This window comes from Zophobas morio, unplaced genomic scaffold (genome assembly GCF_036711695.1).
Source record: "Zophobas morio isolate AGI-343-1 ecotype UQ-CSIRO unplaced genomic scaffold, CSIRO_AGI_Zmor_V1 ptg000011l, whole genome shotgun sequence".
NCBI lineage: Eukaryota > Metazoa > Arthropoda > Insecta > Coleoptera > Tenebrionidae > Zophobas > Zophobas morio.
The window spans coordinates 18176901-18201417 of NW_026972116.1; the positions used below are offsets into that span (position 1 = coordinate 18176901).

At 34.8% G+C, this 24517-nt stretch overlaps 5 protein-coding genes across 8 annotated transcripts in view; 3 read left to right on the top strand and 2 right to left on the bottom strand.

The window, feature by feature from the left end:
* Positions 1 to 91: 91 nt before the first annotated feature.
* LOC135127086 (aldo-keto reductase family 1 member B1-like) lies at positions 92 to 2664 on the bottom strand. Of its 2 annotated transcripts, none has more exons than XM_064053406.1 (6): positions 2564 to 2664; positions 1773 to 1893; positions 1436 to 1720; positions 705 to 899; positions 297 to 652; positions 92 to 245 (listed from the first exon to the last, which is right to left on the bottom strand). In XM_064053406.1, the coding sequence occupies exons 2-6, from the start codon at positions 1842 to 1844 to the stop codon at positions 200 to 202; spliced, it is 954 nt and encodes a 317-aa protein (XP_063909476.1). In that variant the 5' UTR covers positions 1845 to 1893; positions 2564 to 2664; the 3' UTR covers positions 92 to 199. The 2 variants fall into 2 exon arrangements, with proteins under 2 accessions (XP_063909476.1, XP_063909475.1); XM_064053405.1 differs by lacking the exon at positions 2564 to 2664 and adding an exon at positions 1943 to 2054 and having other exon boundaries at positions 1773 to 1874.
* Positions 2665 to 8914: 6250 nt separating this feature from the next.
* On the top strand, positions 8915 to 10227 carry LOC135127087 (aldo-keto reductase family 1 member B1-like). The gene is made up of 4 exons (XM_064053407.1): positions 8915 to 9091; positions 9145 to 9429; positions 9481 to 10031; positions 10084 to 10227. Exons 1-4 carry the CDS (start codon positions 9020 to 9022, stop codon positions 10130 to 10132), a joined length of 957 nt encoding a protein of 318 aa, XP_063909477.1. The 5' UTR covers positions 8915 to 9019; the 3' UTR covers positions 10133 to 10227.
* A 4984-nt stretch (positions 10228 to 15211) lies between these two features.
* On the top strand, positions 15212 to 16859 carry LOC135127089 (aldo-keto reductase family 1 member B1-like). Its single transcript, XM_064053412.1, has 4 exons — positions 15212 to 15528; positions 15774 to 16253; positions 16318 to 16673; positions 16724 to 16859. The coding sequence occupies exons 1-4, from the start codon at positions 15454 to 15456 to the stop codon at positions 16764 to 16766; spliced, it is 954 nt and encodes a 317-aa protein (XP_063909482.1). The 5' UTR covers positions 15212 to 15453; the 3' UTR covers positions 16767 to 16859.
* A 3125-nt stretch (positions 16860 to 19984) lies between these two features.
* LOC135127094 (aldo-keto reductase family 1 member B1-like) lies at positions 19985 to 21507 on the top strand. Its single transcript, XM_064053419.1, has 5 exons — positions 19985 to 20163; positions 20363 to 20647; positions 20697 to 20891; positions 20939 to 21294; positions 21350 to 21507. Exons 1-5 carry the CDS (start codon positions 20092 to 20094, stop codon positions 21393 to 21395), a joined length of 954 nt encoding a protein of 317 aa, XP_063909489.1. The 5' UTR covers positions 19985 to 20091; the 3' UTR covers positions 21396 to 21507.
* LOC135127093 (uncharacterized protein) overlaps positions 21404 to 24517 on the bottom strand; it is a 28577-nt gene continuing 25463 nt past the window's right edge. For 2 of the 3 annotated variants that reach the window (XM_064053418.1, XM_064053416.1), the window contains exons 3-9: positions 24279 to 24413; positions 23337 to 24226; positions 23104 to 23281; positions 22774 to 22938; positions 22413 to 22725; positions 21896 to 22039; positions 21404 to 21849 (exon numbers count right to left, since the gene is read on the bottom strand). In XM_064053418.1, coding sequence (XP_063909488.1) covers positions 21498 to 21849; positions 21896 to 22039; positions 22413 to 22725; positions 22774 to 22938; positions 23104 to 23281; positions 23337 to 24226; positions 24279 to 24413 — 2177 coding nt within the window. In that variant the 3' untranslated portion in view covers positions 21404 to 21497. The other variant, XM_064053417.1, reaches the window with a different exon arrangement.

Here is a 24517-nt window from a genome sequence, read left to right on the forward strand (position 1 = left end):
TTTAACCAGTCTGAAGTGTTATCACCTCTCAATTAACACAAACTTTTTTGTAATAATATTTATCAGGTAGATGCAACTAGGTAAGTCAACATAAACATGATACTGTTATTTAATAAAGTACGATAATCTTACAATATTAAAACGAATACATTGTGTTTCAACAACTCATTAAATGGTTTTCACTTGGAATGTAAACAGTTTAGTACTCATCATGTTCAAATGGATGGTGGGGATGTCCTAGACCTCTGCAATACAACACAATAAAACACTTCAATTAAAAACAGAAATAAATATACCCCGTCATTGGACAGAATCTTCCATTGCAGTCAAACGTATCAAGATACGCCATATCATCCGCCGACAATTTAAAATCGAAAATGTTAAAGTTTTGTTGAATTCTGGACTTAGTGACTGATTTAGGAATGGTGATGACGCCCCTTTGTACTTGATAACGCAACAAAATTTGCGCTGGGCTTTTCTTGTACTTGTCGGCGAGATCTTTCAGTTTCGGGTCGTCCATCAGTTGGGGGTCGTCGGGCTTTGCCCATGGTCTGTCAGGCGAGCCCAGTGGGCTATAACCCGTTACAGTGATCCCCTTGGATCTACAAAACTCAATCAATCTACTTTGATTGAGATAGGGATGACACTCGACCTACAATTTTTATTTTAAAATGTTGCAAAAGCGTTATCTATTGATAACTCACTTGATTCGTCGCCGGTTCAATAGTTGCAATTGCTAAGATTTTTTCGATTTGGCGTTTGTTGAAATTCGACAAGCCAATGGATTTTGTTAGGCCTTTTTTGGCGACTTCTTCCATGGCTTTCCATGTGCTTACATAATCGACGTCACTGAATTGTATTTTGCCGTTGGCGTCGGTTGGGAAAAGTTCGCCCTCTTCCTGATAAACATTGTAACGAAAATAAATTCTCGTTTTTTATTTTATTTAAACATTTGACAGCTTAATTTAGCCACGGTAATTAAATTTAGATATGGACGGTAAATACACATTAAAGAAATTACGTGATATTCACGTGATTTCATGACGTCATCAAATTGAATTTTAATCGCGTCTCTTGAGATAACCATTTCTATTAAAATATAATTTTGATTTGGTTTTTAAGCTGAGATATTTATTAATTTTAACGTCAGTATTAAATAATTGGATTTTTTTTTAAGTTGATACTTCACTTATCATGTAAGAGGATAACCAAAAACTAACATTAACTCATTATCAAAATGAAAAATCTCGTAATATACTCAATTAATAAAAACTTAATGGTAATTTCTAGAAAATACTGGAAACGACCGCCTGTTGAGGTTATCTCTCATGCAAATGTCAATCTAATGGAATTTTACTTATGTTATGTTATCTCTGCTAATTTAATGCATTAGCAAATACTTTATAACAGTCATACAATAAATTCATTACCATACCTTATAGCCAAGGGGCCAATGGATTAGATACAAATCTAGATATTTTAACCCTAGATTTGCAAGCGTTGTCTTTAGAGCCCCTTCAACCAAGTCAGGTCGATGGAAAGTATTCCATAACTTGCTTGTGATGAAAAGATCTTCACGTTTCACCACTCCTTCTTCAATTTTAGCCTTCAGGGCTTCACCGACTTCTTTCTCGTTGCCATAGACATGGGCACAGTCAATGTGGCGATAACCAATGTCGATGGCATCTTGAACGGCTTGACGGACCTCTCCTGGTTTTGACTATGGGTGTGTTAGAAATTCATTCTATTATGTACTATTTATTACAGAATACCTTCCAAGTTCCTAGACCAAAAATTGGAATTTCCCGGCCGTTGTTAAATTTTACACGGGGTACCTGCACCATGTTTTCGACGACCAGAGGTTGCGTGGAGAACTATTTGGTTTAGTTTCAACTGTGATATAAAAACCTATTTATTACAATCTTATCTACTAGATGCTTACGGTTTTAATTAAATTCACTTGTGCAGTGATATATTTAATGGGAAAATGATAAAACAAGGGAATTGATCGTCTACAAACAAACATTCCAGGATTCCAGGAAGTGTCAAACTACACGTGACGGTGAAGCGTGATTGTGTTTACGTTTAAATTCAAAAGAAGGCGGGAATTATTTGGATTGTTTCTATGGTTTGCTCAAGTTCGAGTAAAAATATACAGAAAATTACTGTTCTTTATTTTATTATTATTATTAATTTATTCGTATTTTTCGATTTTCGTTTTAGTTTTTACAAGTGAAAAAATTAAAACTGAAAATGAAAATAAGTCAGTGGCGGAACATGCTGGAAGTTCGGGTGAAATTAAAAAAATATTGTTAGTCTTATTTAAGAGATAAAATTATTATACATAATTATTAGTTAGTAAAATTAAATCAAAAGTGTCATGGTGGTTATTTAATTCAATTTTAAACTCTAAATATTTTTTTAACATTGTGCAAACGTGATACAACTGTTAAGACAAATTTAATTTATAATTTTTCACTATGACAGTTTTAGATGTAAAAAGCCGATTTGCGGAGTATGTTAATAATAAAATTTTTAGTGTTATTTTATGTCACAAACTTACGCAAAGGCGATGATTCTTTTACGCTGTTTGTATGCAGGATAAGTGTGAAGCTGAGACAGAACAATGGCAAACTGAAATCAATTCTATCTAACTCTCAATTTACATTAACAGTTGCCTTTCTCTTTTCAATATTTATCATAAATCGGAGTGAAAGATATAAACCTCTATTTACACAAATTACAGATTTTTTAAAAGCAAAGTTTCTTATCATAGCTAAATACTCAAATGTAATCAATGATTTTGATAACATTGCCTAACTGCAGATGTTGATTATAAAAATTTGTTTGTCTGGGTTGGCAATATATTTTCCATTTTGTCTTGATAATGGAATTGCTTAATCATATATCTGTCAAATCTCAATACTGAAACAATAATTCAAGCAGCTTAATGCACGTCTAAAATTATTTTGTATTCTGCAAACTAATTTCTAAAAATTTTGCTGATTATTATCTAACTTGATTATTTAAATTTCAGAGGTTCAAAAATTAAAAAAAAACATTTACTCCAACATATCTAAGAAGAAAAGTGCTAAAACCTATCACTAGGTATATAGAACTCTTAATGCTAAGTACATGATAAAAAAAACCCTAATACGACATATTAGGTCATGTTAAGTCAGGTCATATCACGTCATGTCAGGTCATGTCATGTCAGGTCATGTCATGTCAGGTCATGTTAAGTCAGGTCACGTCGGGTCAGGTCACGTCGGGTCAGGTCACGTCGTTTAAGGTCAGGTCAGACCAACTCAAGTCAATTCAGGCCAAGACAATTTTATTGGGGGCCAGTCAGGTTGCGTCAGTTTTCTCAGGTCATTTAGTTCAAGTTTGTCCAATTAATTAAGTCATGTCAAATCAAATCAGGTCAATTTAGGCCAAGTCAAATTAAGTAAAATCAGATTAGGTCAGATTAAGCATTTTCAGTTCAAGTTATGTTAGAAGCCAAGTCATGTCAGGTCAAGTCAGACCACTCAATTTGGATTATTTCAAGTAACAGAGTTTAATTTGTTTTAATTAATTAATTTTTTTATTAAGAAACTCAGTATGTTTTATTTGTATTGTGTGTCTAGATAGTTCTGTTTATTAATTTTATTCTATATTTAAATAGTGTGAAAATTAGTGCAACAAAATCAATCTTGGCAGGTATAAGCCCCGCCCAACCACCCTCTCTTTTTTTTTTAGAGGGTATATCATTTGCCAAGCTCAGTTTTTTTTATCTAGTTAGTACTTGCTAAGATAAGACTGACTTTGGCAAATCACATACCTTCCAAGAAAATAGAGGGGTGGGTGGGCGGGGCTAGTATTTGATAAGATATAACTGATTTTGGCAGTTTTAACATTTTCGAAAATTTTTCAACTATTTTCGAAAATTAGTTGAAGACATTTTCTTGTAGATTCACAGAAATGTTTAAAATTTGTTTATTTGAGACAATAGAAAAGTCAGAACAGGTCAGGTCCCGTTAGGTCAAGTCAGGTCAGATGCATGAAATAAGAAATAAATTTTATAGCAAATAGTATAACAAAAAAAGTTACGATTGGCGCTTTTTTTACTTCTTTCACATCCTTTTTCCACTCCCACTCAACAGAAGAACATAATTATCTATTTTTGTGTAATTAATGTTTTCATTGTACCTATTTAACACATTATTTGACAGTTTTTTTTTTAACTACGATTGTCAAATTCAACAAGGAAGGTGTTGCCAAAACCATTATTTTGAAAATAATTTGATGGCCTACTAATGGACTTATTTTTTTCTGTCATGTGGTATAATCTTACGGGCGTATTTTAAGAGAAAAATCGACAAGACTGTTTTCTAAAAGTGACTGATGTTCGAATCTTTCACAATTTTAGTAATGAAGAATATTTATTAACCAAAATAAGAAAGGATATTGTGATGCCCGCGAAAAATTCAAACATTCAAAAATTTGACCTTGGTTGTGATCGTCTAAAAAAATAAAATGGAATCCTACATTGTGTTTGTTTGGTTGGAAAAGTACCGCTAAATAAAACACAAAATATATGGACGACACAAAATCATTTATTCCTCCACTGTCAAAAAAAAAAGCTGCGACTAAGTTTCGCCGGTTGAAAACACCTCTTAATGCTCAGCTACAAAAAAAAACTTGCCTAACTTTGACTGCAATCAAAAATTAAAAGTTCTGAATCAATGCAAATATTTGAAAATCACAAATTTAATGAAAACAAAGAAAAATCTGAATTGAAGTAACTGGATGCAGCTCGACTCGGAACCGCGCCCTCCGCTTCTGTCACGTGTCTGTGTTATTTACCTCAATTCCATTTAAATGTTCACTTTCTATAACTCTGATATTAACTACAAACTACAACCGAACAACTATTAAAGTTTCAAAAAGAAGCAATAAAGAACATTTAAATTCACCATACACTCTCGTGGGATTTTTTTAAACAGCAAAGAATTCTCATCTGAGATTAAGATTGGGCAGCAGACAATTTATATGATGGAAGCATTAATTAACAAAATATTTACATGGAAAAAAACTAGCAAAGATTTATAAAAACAAAAAAAGATCTGGTGTGAAATAAAAGTTGCGCAGACAAAAAAAAACATTACGTGAGGACCGTGAAGTTAGGAACTGCATAGCATGAAAATTTACGTTCAATTTAAATTATACAGCAAACAAAATTATTGAGGCTAAAATTGTTAGATAGAGAAAAATTGCATGAGGTGAAAAAATTGCAAAGCTAATAAAATGATATTAGTTTAATATTTGATACATTTTATCAACGTTTGAAACAAAGAATTTACATGATGCTAAATTATGCCTTTATCCAAGTGATTAGTTATTTAAAACAACTGACCCTTTTCCTGTAAGCAAAGTGAGTAGACATTATATAAATTCCAATGATACAGAGTGAGACAACATCGCGCAGGCGAAGTCAGATTTTTAGAGCGCCAAGTTAAAATTAACCAATGAGCGACCGATTACGCATGTGTAGCCGGTTGCATTCTGTCAAAGCGGTTTGTTGTCACAGGCCTTTGCTCTGCTGCCGGAGTGCCGGATACTATTTCCAACGTGGTTTTGAAGATGCGTGCGCACGGAAAGTCACTATGGAAGTTTTACGATCTTACAGGAAAAGGGTCAATTAGCTTTTAGAGTTTATATCGTGAAGTGTCCCCAGCTTATCCCAAACAATCACATGGTAAATAAACACAAAATGCATCCAGCGTCGCGATGCATGCAGAAAACTTATTCATAATTTGATAAACAAAAGACGAGTCCTGACTAAGTGAATCTTATCTAATATCTTAGCAAGTGCTTTACACCTCATGACGGTTAAATTGTGTTAGAACGAGTTAACGATTAAAATCCTAACATGAACTGTGAATTTGCAAACAATAAAACAAATTTACACCACGTGTTGGCGTTGGTCGCAAATTCGCCTATTTCCGTTTCGAAAAACCGAAAGAATTAGCTACGCGTGTTGAGGAAACTGTGGCGTCGTCGTCGTTACGATTAATTTTTGTTAAACAAAGGCACTCCCTTTTTATTAACTACCAAAACAACAGTGACGCGTCACCTACCCTCTACCAAACACGCCAACTTCTACCAACCCTCTCACCAGATACTCCCCAGAAATTCCTTAGAAGAGCTACCAACTACCAGAAAAGAACTAAACGTGCAGATGGTTGCCTATGTTTCACAATTTTCTTGATTGAATTTTTTTCAAATTCAAATTATTCAAATGCGATTTCGCGCCGCTGTTTTTTTTTCAGCGCGAAATTTTAATTCAGATTTGGTCACCACAATATGATAACCCTAACATCCCGTTAAAATGAGACATGTGCACAAAAAAACCGCGAAAAATTCAAAATTTCGTCTTGAACCCTAAGGTGTGTGTTTTTTTTGACGGAATGCACTAAAATGGAAAATGGTGACCCCAAGGTCGGAAAAGTGCCTTTAATCAAAAATGAAATCATATGTTACAGATCGATACAAAACTTTGCATATAGCAAATTTAAACATCCAAAGAAAAAAGAAACTGTAATTGGTAATATTCAAATCACCTATACTATAATGGTTAAGTTCCTCGTCGTAGTCTGTCACCCTTTGTTGGTGATTTTACTCTATTGATTTATATAAGACACATCATATCTGTAATTATGCCCAAAAAACTTGTCGCATATTAGACTCTATATCTCGTCTTCGCAAAACAGCCAGCTATTAACAAGGACGCGGGTCTTCTCATGAAGTTTTCAATTTAACATCTGTTTGGGCAAATTTTTCCCATTTATAACGAGTAACATTTAGTTACTCCACAGTGAGGTTGAATTATGCACTAATTCAAGCAAGTGATTAAATTAAATTAGATAACATAAATATAAAATACATCTCCCTTTTCGAGTCCACGATGGTATTTAATTTAACTGATGATAGTTTTTAAGGTCCATTTTCTCAAATTGTATAAACGTTTAAGATTAGTTTAAATGCTATAACTGAAGTATTATAAATCTCAAGTGAGAAGTTATGAAGTGTGAATAATGTAATTAATGACTTAAGTAAGAACATTGAGAACATTTATATACATTTTTACAGAAAGGAATTAAGCCTGAATAGGTAAAAATCCGCCAATTGTATAAACTAGAATCATGAACAATTAAAAATCTTAACATGAACAGTGAAACAAAAGTTACACTAATTAACTGGTCTTACACTAATTATACTCGTTGGAAAAAGACTGTGGTGTCGAATGCGATTCATTTTGGTTAAACAATTGTCTTTTGGTGAAATTATATACAAAATTACATACCAATTTAACATGTGTTTACACTCATAACAAAAGAAAAATTATAATCGCCCTACTACTAGCAAGCCGAGGGTGGCATTCCTCTACAAATGTTTAGTTGCCAAGCTTATTGAATGATTTTTTCTTAGTTTTTAATTTTTCGAATTAAAATTTCGTGAGGTTTTTTTGCAAAATACATTATATATTTTTAAACAAATGTGTTGATTGGACTTGGCATAAAAAAAGTCAACTCAATTTTGATGGCTGTCAAAATTTCCAAAACAAAATTTTAAAGCAGCAAGGTGGTGCTAAATTTTCACAAAAATTGATAAATTTCAGAAGGAACAACACTATTTATAAGAGTTCAATACACATAAATATAAACACCATTTTAAAGCTAAAGAGTGATCATTACTTTGACGTGCTCAAATTTTACTTTATCTTTGTGTTTGTCGCCAAAGTTATCAAAAACCAAAATATCATTCATTAGTGATTATGTGTTACGACATCTTCTTCCGATTTTATCACTTTGTCAAAAACAAATCAACAAAACTGCTGATTGTAAATAAAAAATTAATTGAAATTGACAGCCTGAAACCGTTTTTCCAGTATATTTTTATCTAGATATCAGTTTTGGAGCGAAAAAACTGTGTGTGCTATCCATTTAAACACAAAAATAATTATAGTACAAGTAGCTTTTACAGTAAGCGGTACGTTCACTTAGATAAGTATTTGGATAGTGCTTGTGATAACTTTGTACTAAGCAATTATTGTAGATTATACGGATATCGGATAATTCCGGTTTCTATTATTCAGAATTATCACATTTTAGCACTGAAAAGTATTTGATACTTACGAGTTATGACACATATAATAGTATCATAAAAAACACAAGACGAGGATTTATTTTTGGAACAGTAGTTTTCAAGGAAAAATTTGATGTTTATTAGAATAGATACTTATAAATTAACAACGGAAAATTCAAACTTTTCGTTTTTAAAAACAGCAAACGGTGATTCTGTATTCACTTGTTGCAGACTTTAATACCGTTTGTTTTGGAGATTTGACAGCTTGCATTCGTTTTCTAATTTTATTTTACTAAGAAGAAACGAAAGGTTATCATTACTCGATTCGTTCAAAAATACCATCAGTAATATTACGATTCTTTATCGTTAATATTATGTAACTGTTTACTTATAGCCTGTTATCTTAATCTGTTTTGTTGATGGTACTTTTTATTAGGAACGTATAAAAGAAGGTTTGTTGCTAATAAAAAGTACCACATACTTAACTATTTTCTATCAAATTGTTTTTGATAACTTCCTCTAAAGATATTAACAAAGTGGCTACCTATTCGGTCTATTGTTATAAATATAGCCTATTTGACTACTTATTACCGAATTTAAAGCACATAATGCATTATTTTTATGACACATAAAAATCTAGAAACAGTTTAAGATCATAATTATAACAGAGTTAATCATAAAGTAAACACTTTGTAGCTATAATCTTTAGTCCACATAATCTATCCCTACCGAATTGCTATAAACCCAGTTCGCATGTGTAAAAAATGTGTGCCGTATAAATAATACGATGTAGTTTTGCACATTTAGTAGTTAGTGTGTCGGTAGTGCGATCAACAGTACAGTAATAACAAGCGTTAATCATTCTAACATTGTATAACAACTTTGAAAAATGGTGAAGGTTCCAACAGTAAAATTCAACAACGGCCAAACTTTTCCTATTTTTGGATTAGGAACTTGGAAGGTAGGATTTTTGATTGCTTAATATTTGACCATAATAATTTTTCGTTGGTTTAGTCGAAACCAGGTGAGGTGACACAAGCCGTGAAAGATGCCATCGACATCGGCTACCGCCACATCGATTGTGCTTATGCTTACGTCAACGAAAAAGAAGTAGGTGCAGCAATCAAGGCAAAAATTGCTGAAGGTGTGGTAAAACGTGAAGACCTTTTCGTCACCAGCAAACTATGGAATACGTTCCATCGACCCGACTTGGTCGAGAAAAACCTAAAACTTACCCTTAGTGACCTGGGACTCGAATATCTCGACCTGTATCTTATTCACTGGCCGTTTGCATTGAAGGTTGGTAGACACATTAGTGTGACTATTCTATAGTATAATTTTACACAACAGGAAGAAGGCGACATGTTCCCTGTTGACGCATCCGGCCAAACAGCATACAGCGACGTAGACTACGTCGACACTTGGAAAGCTATGGAAGCTGTTGCCAAAAAAGGTCTAACTAAATCCATTGGTATCTCCAATTTCAACAAACGACAAATCGAGCGACTGCTGCAAAACGCTACCATCGTACCAGCAACCAACCAGATCGAGTGTCACCCATACCTAACCCAACTGAAGCTAACAGAGTACTGCAAATCCCAAGGTATTCTCATCACTGCCTACAGTCCTCTTGGTTCGCCGGATAGACCTTGGGCTCAACCTGGAGATCCGCAACTTTTGGACGACGAAAAGATCAAGAAGATTGCCCAGAAGTATAAGAAGACTCCAGCACAAGTGGTTTTGAAATACCAGGTGCAAAGAGGACACATTACCATTCCCAAATCCGTCACGAAGTCCAGAATTAAGGAGAATTTTGATATTTGGGACTTTAATTTGACTGCTGACGATATCGCATTGATCAATACTTTTGACTGTAATGGAAGAATTTGCCCATACACTGAGTAAGATTTTTGGAATAGTTTAGATATGTTTGGTTAATGGTCTGTTTTGCAGTGCTTTCAGCCACAAAGATCATCCTTTCTCCCATGGAGATGAATATTAATGGAGGCACAAGTGATTGATGGATTCACCACCGCACTTTATGAATGTTATTTTTTTGAAGATTTGTTTGAAATATACTTAATTTCTTGAGTGTTATTTTTTGTTTATACTTTTTGATAGTTTTGAACCGATAAAAATTGTTTCTGTTATTTGAGATGACAAAACTGTCACAAAAAAAATTAGGAGTAATTCATGAACCGATTTATTGCATCGAAACTCAGAAACGGTTTTCGTAAAATTCTGGGAACTGGAATTATTTATTTATGTCCTATATTGTTATTATTCTTATTAATAAAAAAATAATTTAGATATATTTCGTTGCAATTTCTGTTTTGTAATGAGTCATGTAATCAAGCGTTTGTGTGTATGTCGTATAAAAATTTCACAATATTACCATTGTAATTTGCTGTAAACATTTCGACTTGATGTTCATTTACACGTCGGAAATGTTTCGGCATTTTAATCACGCAATTAGTTCAATATTTTATGGTCTAGTCGTTATCAAAAGGTACAAAGTTTTAATATTAACATATTATAGTTACTATCACACTATAGAGTGACTTACGAGTTGACGTAAGTTACTTAAGTTTACATATACCTATAGTCGATAAGGTACAGTAGCGGCCAAAAAATTTTGGACGTCAATGTCATTCCATTATAAGAAGGTTTGAAACACTTTGAAATAATTTACACTTATTTTTTTCGTGTTGTCTTTTTTGACACTTCGGGATGCTGACACTGGAATCAAAATGACAGAAAAATGACGTCCAAGATTTTCTGGCCGCGATTATATTGTTTAAATGAAGAAATTTCTAAAATTATAAATTTGTATGATCCAAATGTCTTATGACCTTGCATATAAACATAAAACAAAAAAAAATCGTACAACTATAAAATCTAATAATGTGCAAAATCATCCATTCCATTTACCACATAGTTATCGGTTTTACTGACAGTTTTAATCATCAAAAATAATAATCAGTTAAATACCATGTTGAATGCGGCTTATCGTCTCAGCAAAAAACAACTGCTTATCAGCACTTACAAATTTTGCATATTTATTACAAAATGTTTTGTGTAGGTACAACCCAACGTAGAAAATTGATTTTATCTCTTCAGCAAAGCATACCGAGCTCAGGTGAAAACAATCGTGTATTGTTTAAAAAAATTCTTAATCTAGTATCATCCGATGAGATGTTTTATGCAGGATGTTCTAGAACTTATCTACCTTTTCAACTTTTATCTACTCACTTTCCAAATTTGAGGAGCTGGTTTAATCTTCCTGTGAAAATCTTAATGAAATTTTATTCTTGTTTATTGATCTTTTTATTTCAGTAAGGTGACACTTGCTAAAATATTGACCTCCACTGACATTGTACACTACACAAACATAAAACAAATGCATTTTTTAATAAATTTTGTAATATAGAAATTTTAGTTCTAAATAATTTATTGTTATAAGTTATAACATTGCCACACGTGTTTCGGTACACAGTAAGTTCATCAGGACTTATAAACTGTAAATATAGAGTAATCACATGGTAGAAGGAGACATGGTATAGGCATCCGATGTACCAATTTAAAAATGGTCTGCGCATCTATTTGTGACGTTAGGTGGCATCAACGACCTTGTGACTCTTGTGAGCTTCGCTAGGGAAGTCTAGGGAATTTCAGCTTGAGTTGTCATTGCTCTGTCCAATACGTCAATTAGTTGTCGGATAACGAATTGTATTTTAAATTTCGCGCTAATTTCACCCCACTTGACGTCACACCCGATGCGTATGCCTATACCATGTCTCCTTCTACCATGGAGTAATCACACAAGTTATTCTGCTCCATGATGATCAAGGTATTGTCGACTGAAACACGTGTAGCAATGTTATTAAAATAAATTATTTTTGAATAAAACTGGTACAAAATTTAGTGGCGAAAAAATCGAGTACTGTGCTTCTTAAAATAATACGAAACGTCATAAGGTGAATTAATCTAAACTAATGTTAAATTAACATCATCGTGGACTCGAAAACTCGAAAAAATTTAATATTTATTTATAGGTGTAATAATTTCTTACAACTTGAATTTGAACATTTATTCATTATTTTAAGTTTGACCGTATTTAATATGTGGTTTTTCTTTGAAATTCTTGTATGTGGCATAATTAAATTTTCTTTGTTTTCTTCCTTATAATTGTGGTACCTATTTTATTATCGTCAAACTCAAGAGGTTTTTAATTTAAACCGGAATAAACGCACAAGTGACGGGACCACACGCTCTAATTGAGAGTTTTTCTTTCCTTGCCGTTGTTCACGTGAATGTTTACCTGCAGTATCGGATTTTCGCTCCTATCTGGATGCTTCCTTTGCGAGGATGGAAGCAGAAGATTTTGTATTTGTATCGATAAGTTGTAAGTTCCGTGTAGCTTATTTCAACAACTTTTCCCTCTTGAGAGAGGAGTAAACAATTTACCGTTTTCCAACTTTGGGGTTCACCACTTTGTGTTTGAACTTATTTAAAGTACAAAAAAATTAAATTTAAAAGTGTAAATGTAACTCACAAAACAAGGTGACCTTTTTGTAGTCTAGTTCACCTTATCTATAATAATACTCATAAAAATGTATATGGCGGTGTCGTCACCCCACTATTGAATCCATGCATTAGTCCTACAAAATATATTTCAAAATCCAGGAAAAGCATTTCAGTAGTAAATTGGAATGTCTTTAACGAATTCATAACACCGCAATCTTTCGTATACTCTATCTTGCCGAGTTTTATGGTTTGTAGTCACCATAGTGTGGTGACCGAATTAGAATTAAAATTTCGCGCTGAAAAAAAATTAGCAGCTGCACGAAATCACATTTGAATAATTTGAATTAAAAAAAATCAATCAAAAAAATCGTTAAACAAAGGCAACCATGTGCACGTTAACACTTTTTGGCTAGTTGGTAGCTAATTTGTGAATGTGAATTTTCGATCGACGCCAACCCGTATAAATTTAATTCATTGTTTGTAAATTCACAGTTCATGATAGGATTTTAATCGTTAACTGGTGCTAACACAATTTAACAGACATTAGATTTATTTAGATAAACACTCACTAGGAGATTTCATGAAATTCAATTAGTCAGGATTGCTAATAGTTCATTTACGGCAGTTAAATTAACCTAACGTTGCGCCACTGTGGAAAAAGACCATAGAAAGTGCAGCAGAATTCATAATATCGTGCACTGCGGGACGGGGGGATTAAAGATTTCTTTCCTTATGCAGTTATCATCGTCATTATTACCGTATCATTATCACTTCACCGAGATATTTCTCTGGCAACGTGCACAACTGTATCATTGAGATAACTTTCTCGTAACGCTAAAAACTACATCACCGAGAAGCTTTCCTCGCAACGCCTGATGCATTTTGTGTTTTGTTTGGGATAAGCAGTCCATGATACAAACCCTCAAAATAAATTGTTTTAAGCAGCCAATCACTTGGATCATGGCATAATGTTACATCATTCTTTGTTTGAATCGTTGATAAAGTGTGGCAAATATTAATCTCATGTAAATTTGTTAGCTTTGCAATTTTCAACTCATACAATATTTCTCTATCTCACAATTTTAACCTCAGTAAGTTTCTTTGTTGTATAATTTAAATTGAACGTAAATTTCCGTGCTCTGCAGTTTTAACCTCACGTAATATTTGCAGTTGCACCAGATCTTTTCTTTTTATAAATATTTGCTAGTTTTTTGTTTTGTAAATATTTTGTTCATGAACGTTTCCATTATATAAATTATCTGATGCCCAATCTTAATCTTAAATAAGAATTATTTGTTGTTTAAAATTTCACAAGAGTGTATGGCGAATTTAAATGTTGTTTATTGCCCTTTTTGAAACTTTAACACTTGTTCAATTGTCGTTAATATCAGAGTCATAGAAATTAAACATTATAAATGGAACTGAGGTTAAATAACACCGAAATACGTGACTGAAGCGGAGGGCGCGGTTCCTAGTCGAATAGGCGGGATTTATCGCGCCATCTGCACAAAGTATGCAGACTTTGTATAGCAGTCAGGGGAGCGGTCGGGATAACGTGACTCTGTCAGCTTATTTATGTCCGTGACTTCCAACCACGAGTTTCCGATCGTAACCGCCTGCGTAACACGGCACGTCTCTTCGTTAGATAAAGGGGTGCTGAGCTGTAGTGTTTGCGATAGATAGATCACCGTCGCGGGGGAGAACAGCCACGACCGGGAGCCCCAAACTTCGTTCGTGCTATAACGCCCCTATATTTTTGTTGTGCTCTAGACTGAAATCGACATAGTTCGATCGCTACACTCTTATAGCGCTCTGGTGCTGCTGCCGCTGCACTGTAATAACTTGTGTATTTGTATCCAATTACTGTAGGTACTTCAGATTTTGCTTTGTTTTTAGTAAATTTGTGATTTTAAAATATTTGCATTGATTCAGAACGTTTAATTTGATTTCATTTAAATTTTATTCAAAGTTCAATAAGTTTTTCTTTTGAGCTGAGAAGCGATTGGGAAGCCTGAGGGCAAGTCACGAGTCACCCTCGCTCGCAGCCTTTTTTATTTATTTTTTTGTCATTGGAGGAATAAATAATTTCGTATCCTTAATAAATTTTGTGTTTTATTTAGCGGTACTTTTGCAACCTTGGAGTCCACCATCTGCATCTGAACGCATCCCGCTATTTTTTCAAAAACACAACGAGGGTTCCACTTTGTTAGACGATCACAGCTAAGGCCAAATTTTGAATTTTTTCGCGGGTTTTCAATTTGTTTTCACATTTCAATTTAAGGCGAGATGTTTGGGTTATCACAACAGTTTGAAAACTTTGCTATCTTATGTAAGGATCAAACTTTATAGAATCTATCCTGTCTGATTAAGATTCTATGGAAACTTTTATGCATAAAATGATTAATCGCATTCTTTGCGTTCTAATTATGAATCAGTAGAATAACAGTTTATACAAGGGACCTGCGAACATCCTGTCCGTATAATAATTTTAATGAAAATTCACAACCTGCGCAGACAGTAGGTTGTACAAAAATCGAACCACTCAAAACCACCCGTTGCCATGCTTTCGTAAACAACAAGTTTTTCCTCAATTTCCACGTCAAACAGTCTTTAAGAATGAATCAACCCTACGCAATTCACGTTCCTATGCATGCGCTCTTGGCTAAAAATTCCACGCGACCTTCGCATTAACACATTTTCTGCCAGAGCAGAGTGCCAATATTTTCTGTTTGTGTTAGTGCGTGAAGACGGCAGGTAGTTATTATCTAACACTGCCAGTGTTCAATTTCCCAAAACATGGCAGCCAAAGTGCCCAACGTACAAACAAAAGCAGGCCACCCTATTCCCATTTTTGGTCTGGGAACCTGGAAGGTAACACAATTTTCGCACCATTGTTGTCACTCCAAAACAATAATCATAATCATAACACAAAACAGGAAGTGTCGCATATATTATGCAATTGGTTGTTATGCAATCAGTTATGGTAGATTTTGCATTGGGACAAATTGTGACCTAGAACCGGCGAGTAAACGATTCATTCTTGTTCACTATTAACACACTTGCCAGACTTGAAGGTCAAGTTTGAGGCGACTTCCTCTAACTAGTTTTTCTTTTAGTCTAAGCCGGGAGAAGTTGCTCAAGCTGTGAAGGACGCAATCGATATCGGTTATCGCCACTTCGACTGCGCCCACGTCTACGGCAACGAAAAAGAAGTGGGTGAAGGCATCAAAACGAAAATTGCAGAAGGCGTTGTGACCAGAGCGAATCTTTTCATTACCAGTAAACTATGGAACACGTACCACCGCCCAGATATGGTAGAACCAGCCCTCCGGAAAACCCTCAGCAATTTGGGTTTGGAGTATCTCGATCTTTACCTCGTCCACTGGCCCTTCGCCCTCAAAGAAGGCGATGAACTATTTCCAGTAGATGGGTCTGGAAAAGCTGCATTCAGCGACGTGGACTACGTCGATACGTGGAAAGCCATGGAGGATGTTAATAAGAAGGGTTTAACCAAACTCATTGGAATCTCCAATTTCAATAAACGCCAGATTGAAAGATTGTTGACAAACGCTACCGTTGTGCCAGCCACCAATCAGGTCAGGCATTAATTTAATTTAACAATTTAAACGAAGCTGACTCATTCGTGATAATTGGTTGCAGATTGAGTGTCACCCATACTTGACTCAGCTGAAGCTTTCTGAATACTGCAAGTCCAAAGGGATTACTATCACGGCTTACAGTCCTTTAGGGTCGCCGGATAGACCATGGGCTAAACCGGAAGAGCCGCTGCTTTTGGAGGACCCAAAAATCAAGGCTATTGCACAAAAGTACAACAAAACTTCTGCTCAAGTCGTACTGAAGTATCAGGTGCAAAGAGGACACATCGTCATTCCTAAGTCTGTCACGAAATCAAGAATTCAGGAGAATTTCAACATTTGGGACTTCGAGCTTTCAGATGCAGATATCCAGCAGATTAACACGTTTGACTGCAATGGACGAATTTGCCCATACATTGAGTACGTTGAAGCTGTTTTTGATCCGGTTTGTTTGAATTTTCTTTTTTCAGTGCTACCACCCATAAAGACTATCCTTTCTCTGATGAGTACTAAATTGGACTGGAGATCACGATACGCACATAATGAGATTTAAGTTTATATTTTGTAACTTTTGTGGTACTGAATAAAGTTTACTTTTGATTTAAATATGATGTACTTTTATTTACCTTACCAAAAATAGTCTAGGATAAAAGCTAAGTTTAATGACAAGTAACTATTTTTATTGCAAGAGTAACACCGGGATCTTGAGAGTATCTATTTACTTTCTAAGACGGTAGTTAAAAAACCGATCAAGGTTGTTAATTTCTGCGTGATTAATGCAAATCGGTATGATGCAATAAATTGAAGATATACCTCAGAATATGTATTATAATAATTACAATAATGTAATATCTACAAAAAAATTCCTAATACTTCACTCAAGCATCTTTTAAATTTCACGTTCAGATACAGCTCATAGCATGACAGGATTTTTCCACATTTTATCTTTATTTGCGTACTATACTCACCAATTTTTCTTGATAGTATCTCATTGATTAGATGTATCCTGCAAAAATGTTGTGTCATTGTAGAAAAAAATACGTTAGTTGAAGATAGGAAAATTTTTAAAATGCTGTTAATCTGTACTTGAAGATGTCACAAATAATTATTTATCTCATAATTTCTACATTTGAACGAAGGAAAATAATAAAAACAAAAAACAAAAATATGGTTAGAAAAACAAAGTACTAAATAAAAAATGAATAAAACTGTATCTTTTAAAAAATATTGACCCTAAAAATGTGTTTTATTTTAGTGCAATAATGCTGTTAAAAGTGTTTTAGTCTATGATACTGAGTACAATGCTATCGGTGCGCCGGTTGGCCTTCATAGGAAATTAGGTGTAAGTGATATGATACTGCACTGAAAGGCAATAAAACTAAGTGTGTTTTTTATGGCGAAACAACTTTGTTAAAAGCGATAACATGTTTTCGCAAAATTAGACGTTTTGAAAAACTACTAAACGACATATTAAATATTTTATTTGTTTCTCACTTGAAAACATCAATTTATCAAGTCACTGTATTCAACATGAAAATATCACTTAACTGGCTATAGCCTGTAAAATTTTTACACTCCTGCTCGTGCTCATGCAGCCATATATTTTAAACTACCTTATTATAAGTTGAAAGGACAGCCAAAGTTGATTCAGGCAAATTTTCACTCACAATTGCTGTTTCCTCAGTAATATAGCTTGCACCACACTCATTTCAATACATCGAAAACGGTAAATCGAAAAATCTAAAGGTTGGTAGTTTTGGGGTTAGTAGTACAAGTCCTTTTCAAAAGGGCCACTTCTTGTTGAGTGAGTGCAGTGAAAACACGTGTATATTTAAATTAGTTTGTAATTTCACGAAAGGGCAATTGTGTAAACAAAAATGAATTGCATTCGACGCCACTATACCCATCAACGAGTGAAATTAGTGTAAGACCAGGATATTTAGGGATTTAAACTACTTCGTTTCAAATTCAGATCCATTTTAAGAGAAAGAACTTAAGAAAAAAAGGCAAAATGTAGCCCCGCCCACCCGCCCTGTCTCAATTGTGATGATTTTTTTATTCGTCGTGAGCCAAGAGGACGGAGTTTAACTGCAAAATCCTTCTTTCTCTGCGAGATACTAAAAACATGTATTTGAGTATCGTGTGGTTCAAAGAATACTATGTATATTGAGAAAAAAAATAAAGTCAAAGATTAGGCCCCACCTATACCCGCCCCGATCTCAATTCTCAATTGTGATGAATTTTTCATTCGTTGTCAGATCGAAGGGCGGGGTTTAATTGCAAGATCCATATTTGTCTGCTTTTTTTTCTTAATATACATTGTATTCTTTGAATAACACGACACTCAAAAACATGTTTTTAATTTCTTGTAAAGAAATACATATTTTGCACTTAATATCCGCCCCCTTGGTTCTCGGCGAAAAAAAAAATCATCACAATTAAGATAAGGCGGGTGGGCGGGCTTACATTTTACCTTTTTGTTTCAATATGTGTACACTTTTTTTCACAACAAGAAACTTAAAACATGTTTAAAATGGAAAATTTGTAACAGAAAATTTCGATTTTACATTATCGCAAAATCCATATTTCCTTGCAAAAATGTACCATTCTAACTATGTTTTAAGTTTCTTGTTGTGAAAAGATGGCTATGTATATTAAAAAAAAAGGCAAAATATAAGCCCCGCCCACCCACCCTATCTCAATTCTGATGTTTTTTTTTATTCGTCGTGAGCCGATAGGTGGAGCTTAATAAAATCCTTTTTTTTTCTACGAGAAATTACCATGTGAAATATGTTTTTAAATAATCGTGTTATACAAATAAAACTAACTGTATTAATTAAAAACATAAATTTTCCATTCGTTGTCAGACTGAGAGGTGGAGCGTAATTGCAAAATCGATATTCCCCTATACAAATCTATCATTTTAAACATGTTTTAAGTTAAGTGGACCTCATCTCTATCAAAATTTTATTGTCGTGGAATTAGTTCTGTCAACCAGAAAAACGTCCCTCTTTTTTCAGGGTATTTTCCTTCAAGTTGGCTGCAATTTGATTGGTTGAAAACCAACGACAACCGCAAACGTAACGGCGAAAGTTAAAAGTTGGTCATCTCGAACGTCACCTCAACTTCAACTGCAACGTCAACGGATGACATAAACGACGCATACCTTCGTGCGTATTTATCTTACAACGTTAACGTCAACGGCAAGTTTATAAAACGACCTTTAAAATTTTCGTATATGTTCATCTAATAATGTTTCACTGCTTTTGATGGAGTTATTTTCTTCGTTGCATTTTTTTTTATATTGCTGAGTTCGTGACAATTCATCTCTGATTTATTTAAAGAACATATCACAAAATTATGTGATGGGTTAAATTCAGACAAAAAAATTGATGATGTATTGTTCTGTTCAAATTGATAGGAAATTTTCATGCTGGACTTTTTATAGCTTTGGATTTAGTTAATATACGACCATGATTTAGAATCAAGTTATTCTAAACAATGAATAGAATTTCAAAAAGGAGAAATCTAACTTGTTTGTTATTATTACTTATTTGTTTCATATCATACAATATAAATAATATGTGTGTAATAATTTGTACACTAGTACTTTATTAGTCAATAAAAAACAGTCACAAAATTTGAACTCAAGCAGCATTACAGTAATTGAAGTAATTAGAGAGAAACAGAAAAAAATGACCTTCGTGTCTAATATCAACAGCCTTATCTTTCCACTCGACTTAGCAAACCAGATTTGTGTGGAAGTATATAAATCAACATTTAATTCAGTACAAATTATCTGCGATAAATTATTCAGTGATTCTTCATTTTCAACGAGATGCCTAAGGTTCCAGAAATAAAATTCAACAATGGCCAGACGTTCCCCATGTTTGGTTTAGGAACTTGGAAAGTTGGTATTGATTTATCTTATTTTTATTTAACATATGTGTACACACGATGTAGCCGCTATCTAGACACAATCATGACATTACATAATCATAAAAATTCATAAATCAACCTAAATATAAATGAATGACGCTTTTAATTGCCGGTCAGGAACATAATTAATCTTTATTAGCTTCATCAATTCTCATTAGTCATAATTTCAGTCGAAACCAGGAGAAGTTGTCCAGGCTGTAAAAGATGCAATTGATATTGGCTATCGCCACATTGATTGTGCCCACCTATACGGCAATGAAAAAGAAGTCGGAGAGGCCATAAAAACCAAAATATCGGAAGGAGTAGTGAAACGGGAAGACCTCTACATTACGAGCAAATTATGGTGCAATTCGCACAGATCAGACTTGGTGGAACCAGCACTCAAAGTCACTCTTAAAAATCTGGGACTGGATTATCTTGATTTGTATTTGATTCACTGGCCTGTTGATTTTAAAGTAACCACTTTGTGTGACACTGCAGTTTAATTCTACAATAACGTTTTAGGCAGGTCCTGACCTCTACCCTGTTGATGCCAACGATAAATTTGTCTTCGGCAACGTGGACTACGTGGACGTCTGGAAAGCCATGGAAGAAGTCAACAAAAAAGGCCTTGCAAAATCTATTGGCATATCAAACTTTAATAAGCGACAAATTGAAAGAGTCCTCGAGAAAGCTACCATCGTGCCAGCCACCAATCAAGTACGTGTCTACCTACTTCTAACTTTGGTTCAAACTTTATTGTTTAGATTGAATGCCACCCTCACTTGAACCAAAAGAAACTGATTGAATTCTGCAAATCTAAAGGAATCACGGTGACGGCTTATAGTCCCTTGGGGTCTCCTGACAGACCTTGGGCTAAACCAGACGACCCAAAGCTCACGGAAGATCCAAAAATCGTGCAAATTGCAGCTAAATACAAGAAAAGTCCAGCACAAGTCATTCTTAGATACCAAATCCAACGTGGCAACATTACCATTCCCAAATCGGTCAATAAGTCAAGACTGAGAGAAAATTTGGACATTTTTGACTTCGAACTAAGCTCTGACGATATTGCGTATCTTGATACGTTTGACTGCAATGGAAGAGTGTGCCACTTCGTAGAGTAAGACTTTTAGTTAAACAAATTCCACTCGATTAATTTTTTTTTTCTTGTCTAGAGCTACAGGCCACCCAAATCACCCCTTCACCAACGACGACTACTAAAACCACACTTCCATTTTTTTTTCTATTCAAACTTTTTCGATGTCTTTAATATACAATCACATTATAATACAAATTGTTACAAATTTAGTAAAATAACAAAAATTATTCATCACATTCTGGTATTGTTGGCGGTATAGAAAGTGTGTGAGCTGCTGGAAAATTAGGGTAAGAGGGCGGTGGAACACCGTTAGGAGGGTAGCTAGGCGGTTCAGGCAATTCATTCTTGGGGGTTTTGGGTTGTTCGGCATCTTCAAATGCTTCCTCGTCAGCCGATTCATTTCCGTCCAATCGCTTCTCCAAACTGATCAGTCGCATTTGGAAGTATCTTTTTTCTTCGTTTAGACAAGCCAAGTCCTTTTCCTGTTCGGCGATCACTTGACGCAAGTCCGAAATTATGTTCAGGTCTTCTTGACGCGATTCTCGTCTTTCGTAACGAAGTCTAACTTCTTCGAACCTTGAAAATGTTAATGTAGTTGAGTAGTGAAGGCAGATCGACTTACAATTTAGTGAGACATTGACACTTCCTTTGTAGGTGGTGGATGGTGTCTTGGGATTGTTTTTGGACCCCCATGAGTTTAAGTCGGAAGGCTTCTCTTTCCTTCTCTTGTTGTTCGTGAAGTTTGGTGATGGTTTCTTGAAGACCTCTACATCGATTGGAAAGGAAAAGAATTAGGATCACACGAGGAGGAAATAAATGCATGCAGAAAAGACTAAATTCTAGTGTAAAAGACAAAACAGTGACAGTAAAATGAAAGTTAGGGTTTGAATGAAAGAGGCGGACAAGAACCATGAAAGTAACGGGAAAAGAAGCACTAGATAGGATGTGTTCGTCGACAGATCTTTAGTACATCTACGGACGGGAAAAGAAATTTTATTAGTACAGCTAATATTAGTTTACAAGATGAAAATACATCAATCATGCTGGCTGACTTAAGTTTTGAAACTTGGCTAAGTAACCTGACTATTTTTAGAATACAAGGACTTAGATGCTACTTGCAGGCATTAATGTGTAATTACCTTATTTTGTGATCGGATTCCTTCTTCGTTTTGGTTAGTTGATCATTCTGTTGCGCTATTTCTTCATTCAGTACTTGTATTCCCCCTTCTAGTGTGTCCACGTTACTTTGCATATCGTCTAACGCGGAATCTTTGCTCCCTAACTCATTCTTCAAACTATCAATAACCTTCAACAGATCAATTTCTCGAGCTTGGTGCGATTTCTGTTGCGTTAAAAACTGTTCTTCTAAAGTTTGATACTTAGTTATGTACTCCTCCTCAACTAATTTCACAGCCTCGCTTTTTTGACTAATCAAGTTGTCCCATTGGGAATCTAAACACGTTCAAAATAAATAACACCACGCAAGTGGTTTCGTCTTACCTAATTCGGTTCGGTGTTGCTCGATTAACGATTCGACTTTTTGTTGCGACTCTTTTTCCATTTGGTCTTTTACCAATTCCAATGTGTTACTGAGTGAAGTGACTTGAGTCTGCCAATTGTCTTCGATTTCTTTGATTTTCTTTTCAGTTTCTGCGCTAATCCGCTCTGAAAAAGTCAAGCAGAATGTGTGACGGTCGCGCAAAAACTAAAAGTATTTTAAACTTGGATCGAGTTGGAATTTTAAATAAAAACACCAAAGTAAATTATTGTTGAAATTTGGATACATAATATGTCCGCACACTGCAACATATTAACTCTTTGTTTATTTACCTAGTTCAGCTTCGTGTTCTTGAACCACTTTTTCAAAACGGTTGTGATGACACATGTCTATTTTGTCCATCAAACGCCTTAGTTCCATGATTTCACGATCGGTGTTGGTTTGAGCCCTTATCATCTCTCCGCGGTAATATTCGTCCTTTTGGACTAGGGCTCGTTTTAAACTTGCTATCTGAAAATGAACTTTAACTTAATATTATGAGGAACACGATTTAACTGGTCTTCACCTCTTTCAAACACTCTTTCATTTTTTTATCCCAGTCGGCTTGTGCCATTTGGAACTCTTCGTCTTTATTTCTCCTTACAGTCTCCATAGCGTAGTGTTTTTCTTCGTTATGAATCTGTTCGAGTTCCGTTTTCAGTCGACCACATTCTCTTAACAGTCTTTCTTCCCAGTACATGGCGATTTCAGTCCTTTTTTGGTGAAGAGTTTGCTGCAAAGTTCTCTCTTTATCCAAAATTTCTTGATGGTGTTTCAGTTGCATGTGTTGGAGATTCTCTTTCTCCATTTCTATTAAGTTTCTTAGTCTTTTAGTCTCAGTCCTTAAGTTACTTTCGGCTTGTTTCATCTGCTCTTGTTGCTCTATCATCTCTTTGATGGCGCTTTCTTGATCCACAGTCAATCCTCGGAGCTTCTCTATTTCAATTTCGTACGATTTTATAGCTTCCACTTGCTCCATCATCTTTTCAGCTTCTTTCATTTTCTTTTCCGCTTCTCTGTACGCATCTTGCAGACGTTCTTCTATGGTACGATCTTTATCCTCTAGGCGCTTCTTGCACGTCTGTTGGACTTCTCTCAGTTTCCATTCAAAGTCATCGAGAAGTTGCTGCTCCTTGATAATGTTAATAGTGCGCAATTTTTCAAAGTCTTGTTTCCACTTTTTCTCGATTTCCTGCTTTTGGGTTGTAGCTTGTTCCAAAATCTCTTCAACTTTTTTCTTCTCCGCGTCACGTTCTGCCAAAATCATCGTGCGCTGTTCTTCCAGTTTCACTTTATCCTGCTTTAGCGTCTCCAATTCCGCTTCTAGACTTTCAATCTTCGTTTCGAGATTTTTAATCACCCCTTCAAGTTCCGCGATTTTCGCACTGGTTTCTCTCTCGTAATTTGTGAGACTTCCTGGTAACAAATCCCGCTGATTATTTTCACAACTCGAACCGTAAATGTTTACCTGATTTTTCTGTAACTTCCGCGGTTAAGTCTGTGTTTTTCTTTTTGTAATCTTCGAGATCGTTTTCTAAGTGGCGTATTTTTTGGCGCAGAAGCTCGCATTCCTTGTGCGCCGCTTGCAGCTCACCTTCCAGTCCTGAAAAAACAACATTAGATCCGTGATGCGCCACAACTTACGTCAAATTTTACTATGCGATTTCAGCTGCAAGAGATAAATTCGATAAAGCGACGGCAAAAAAG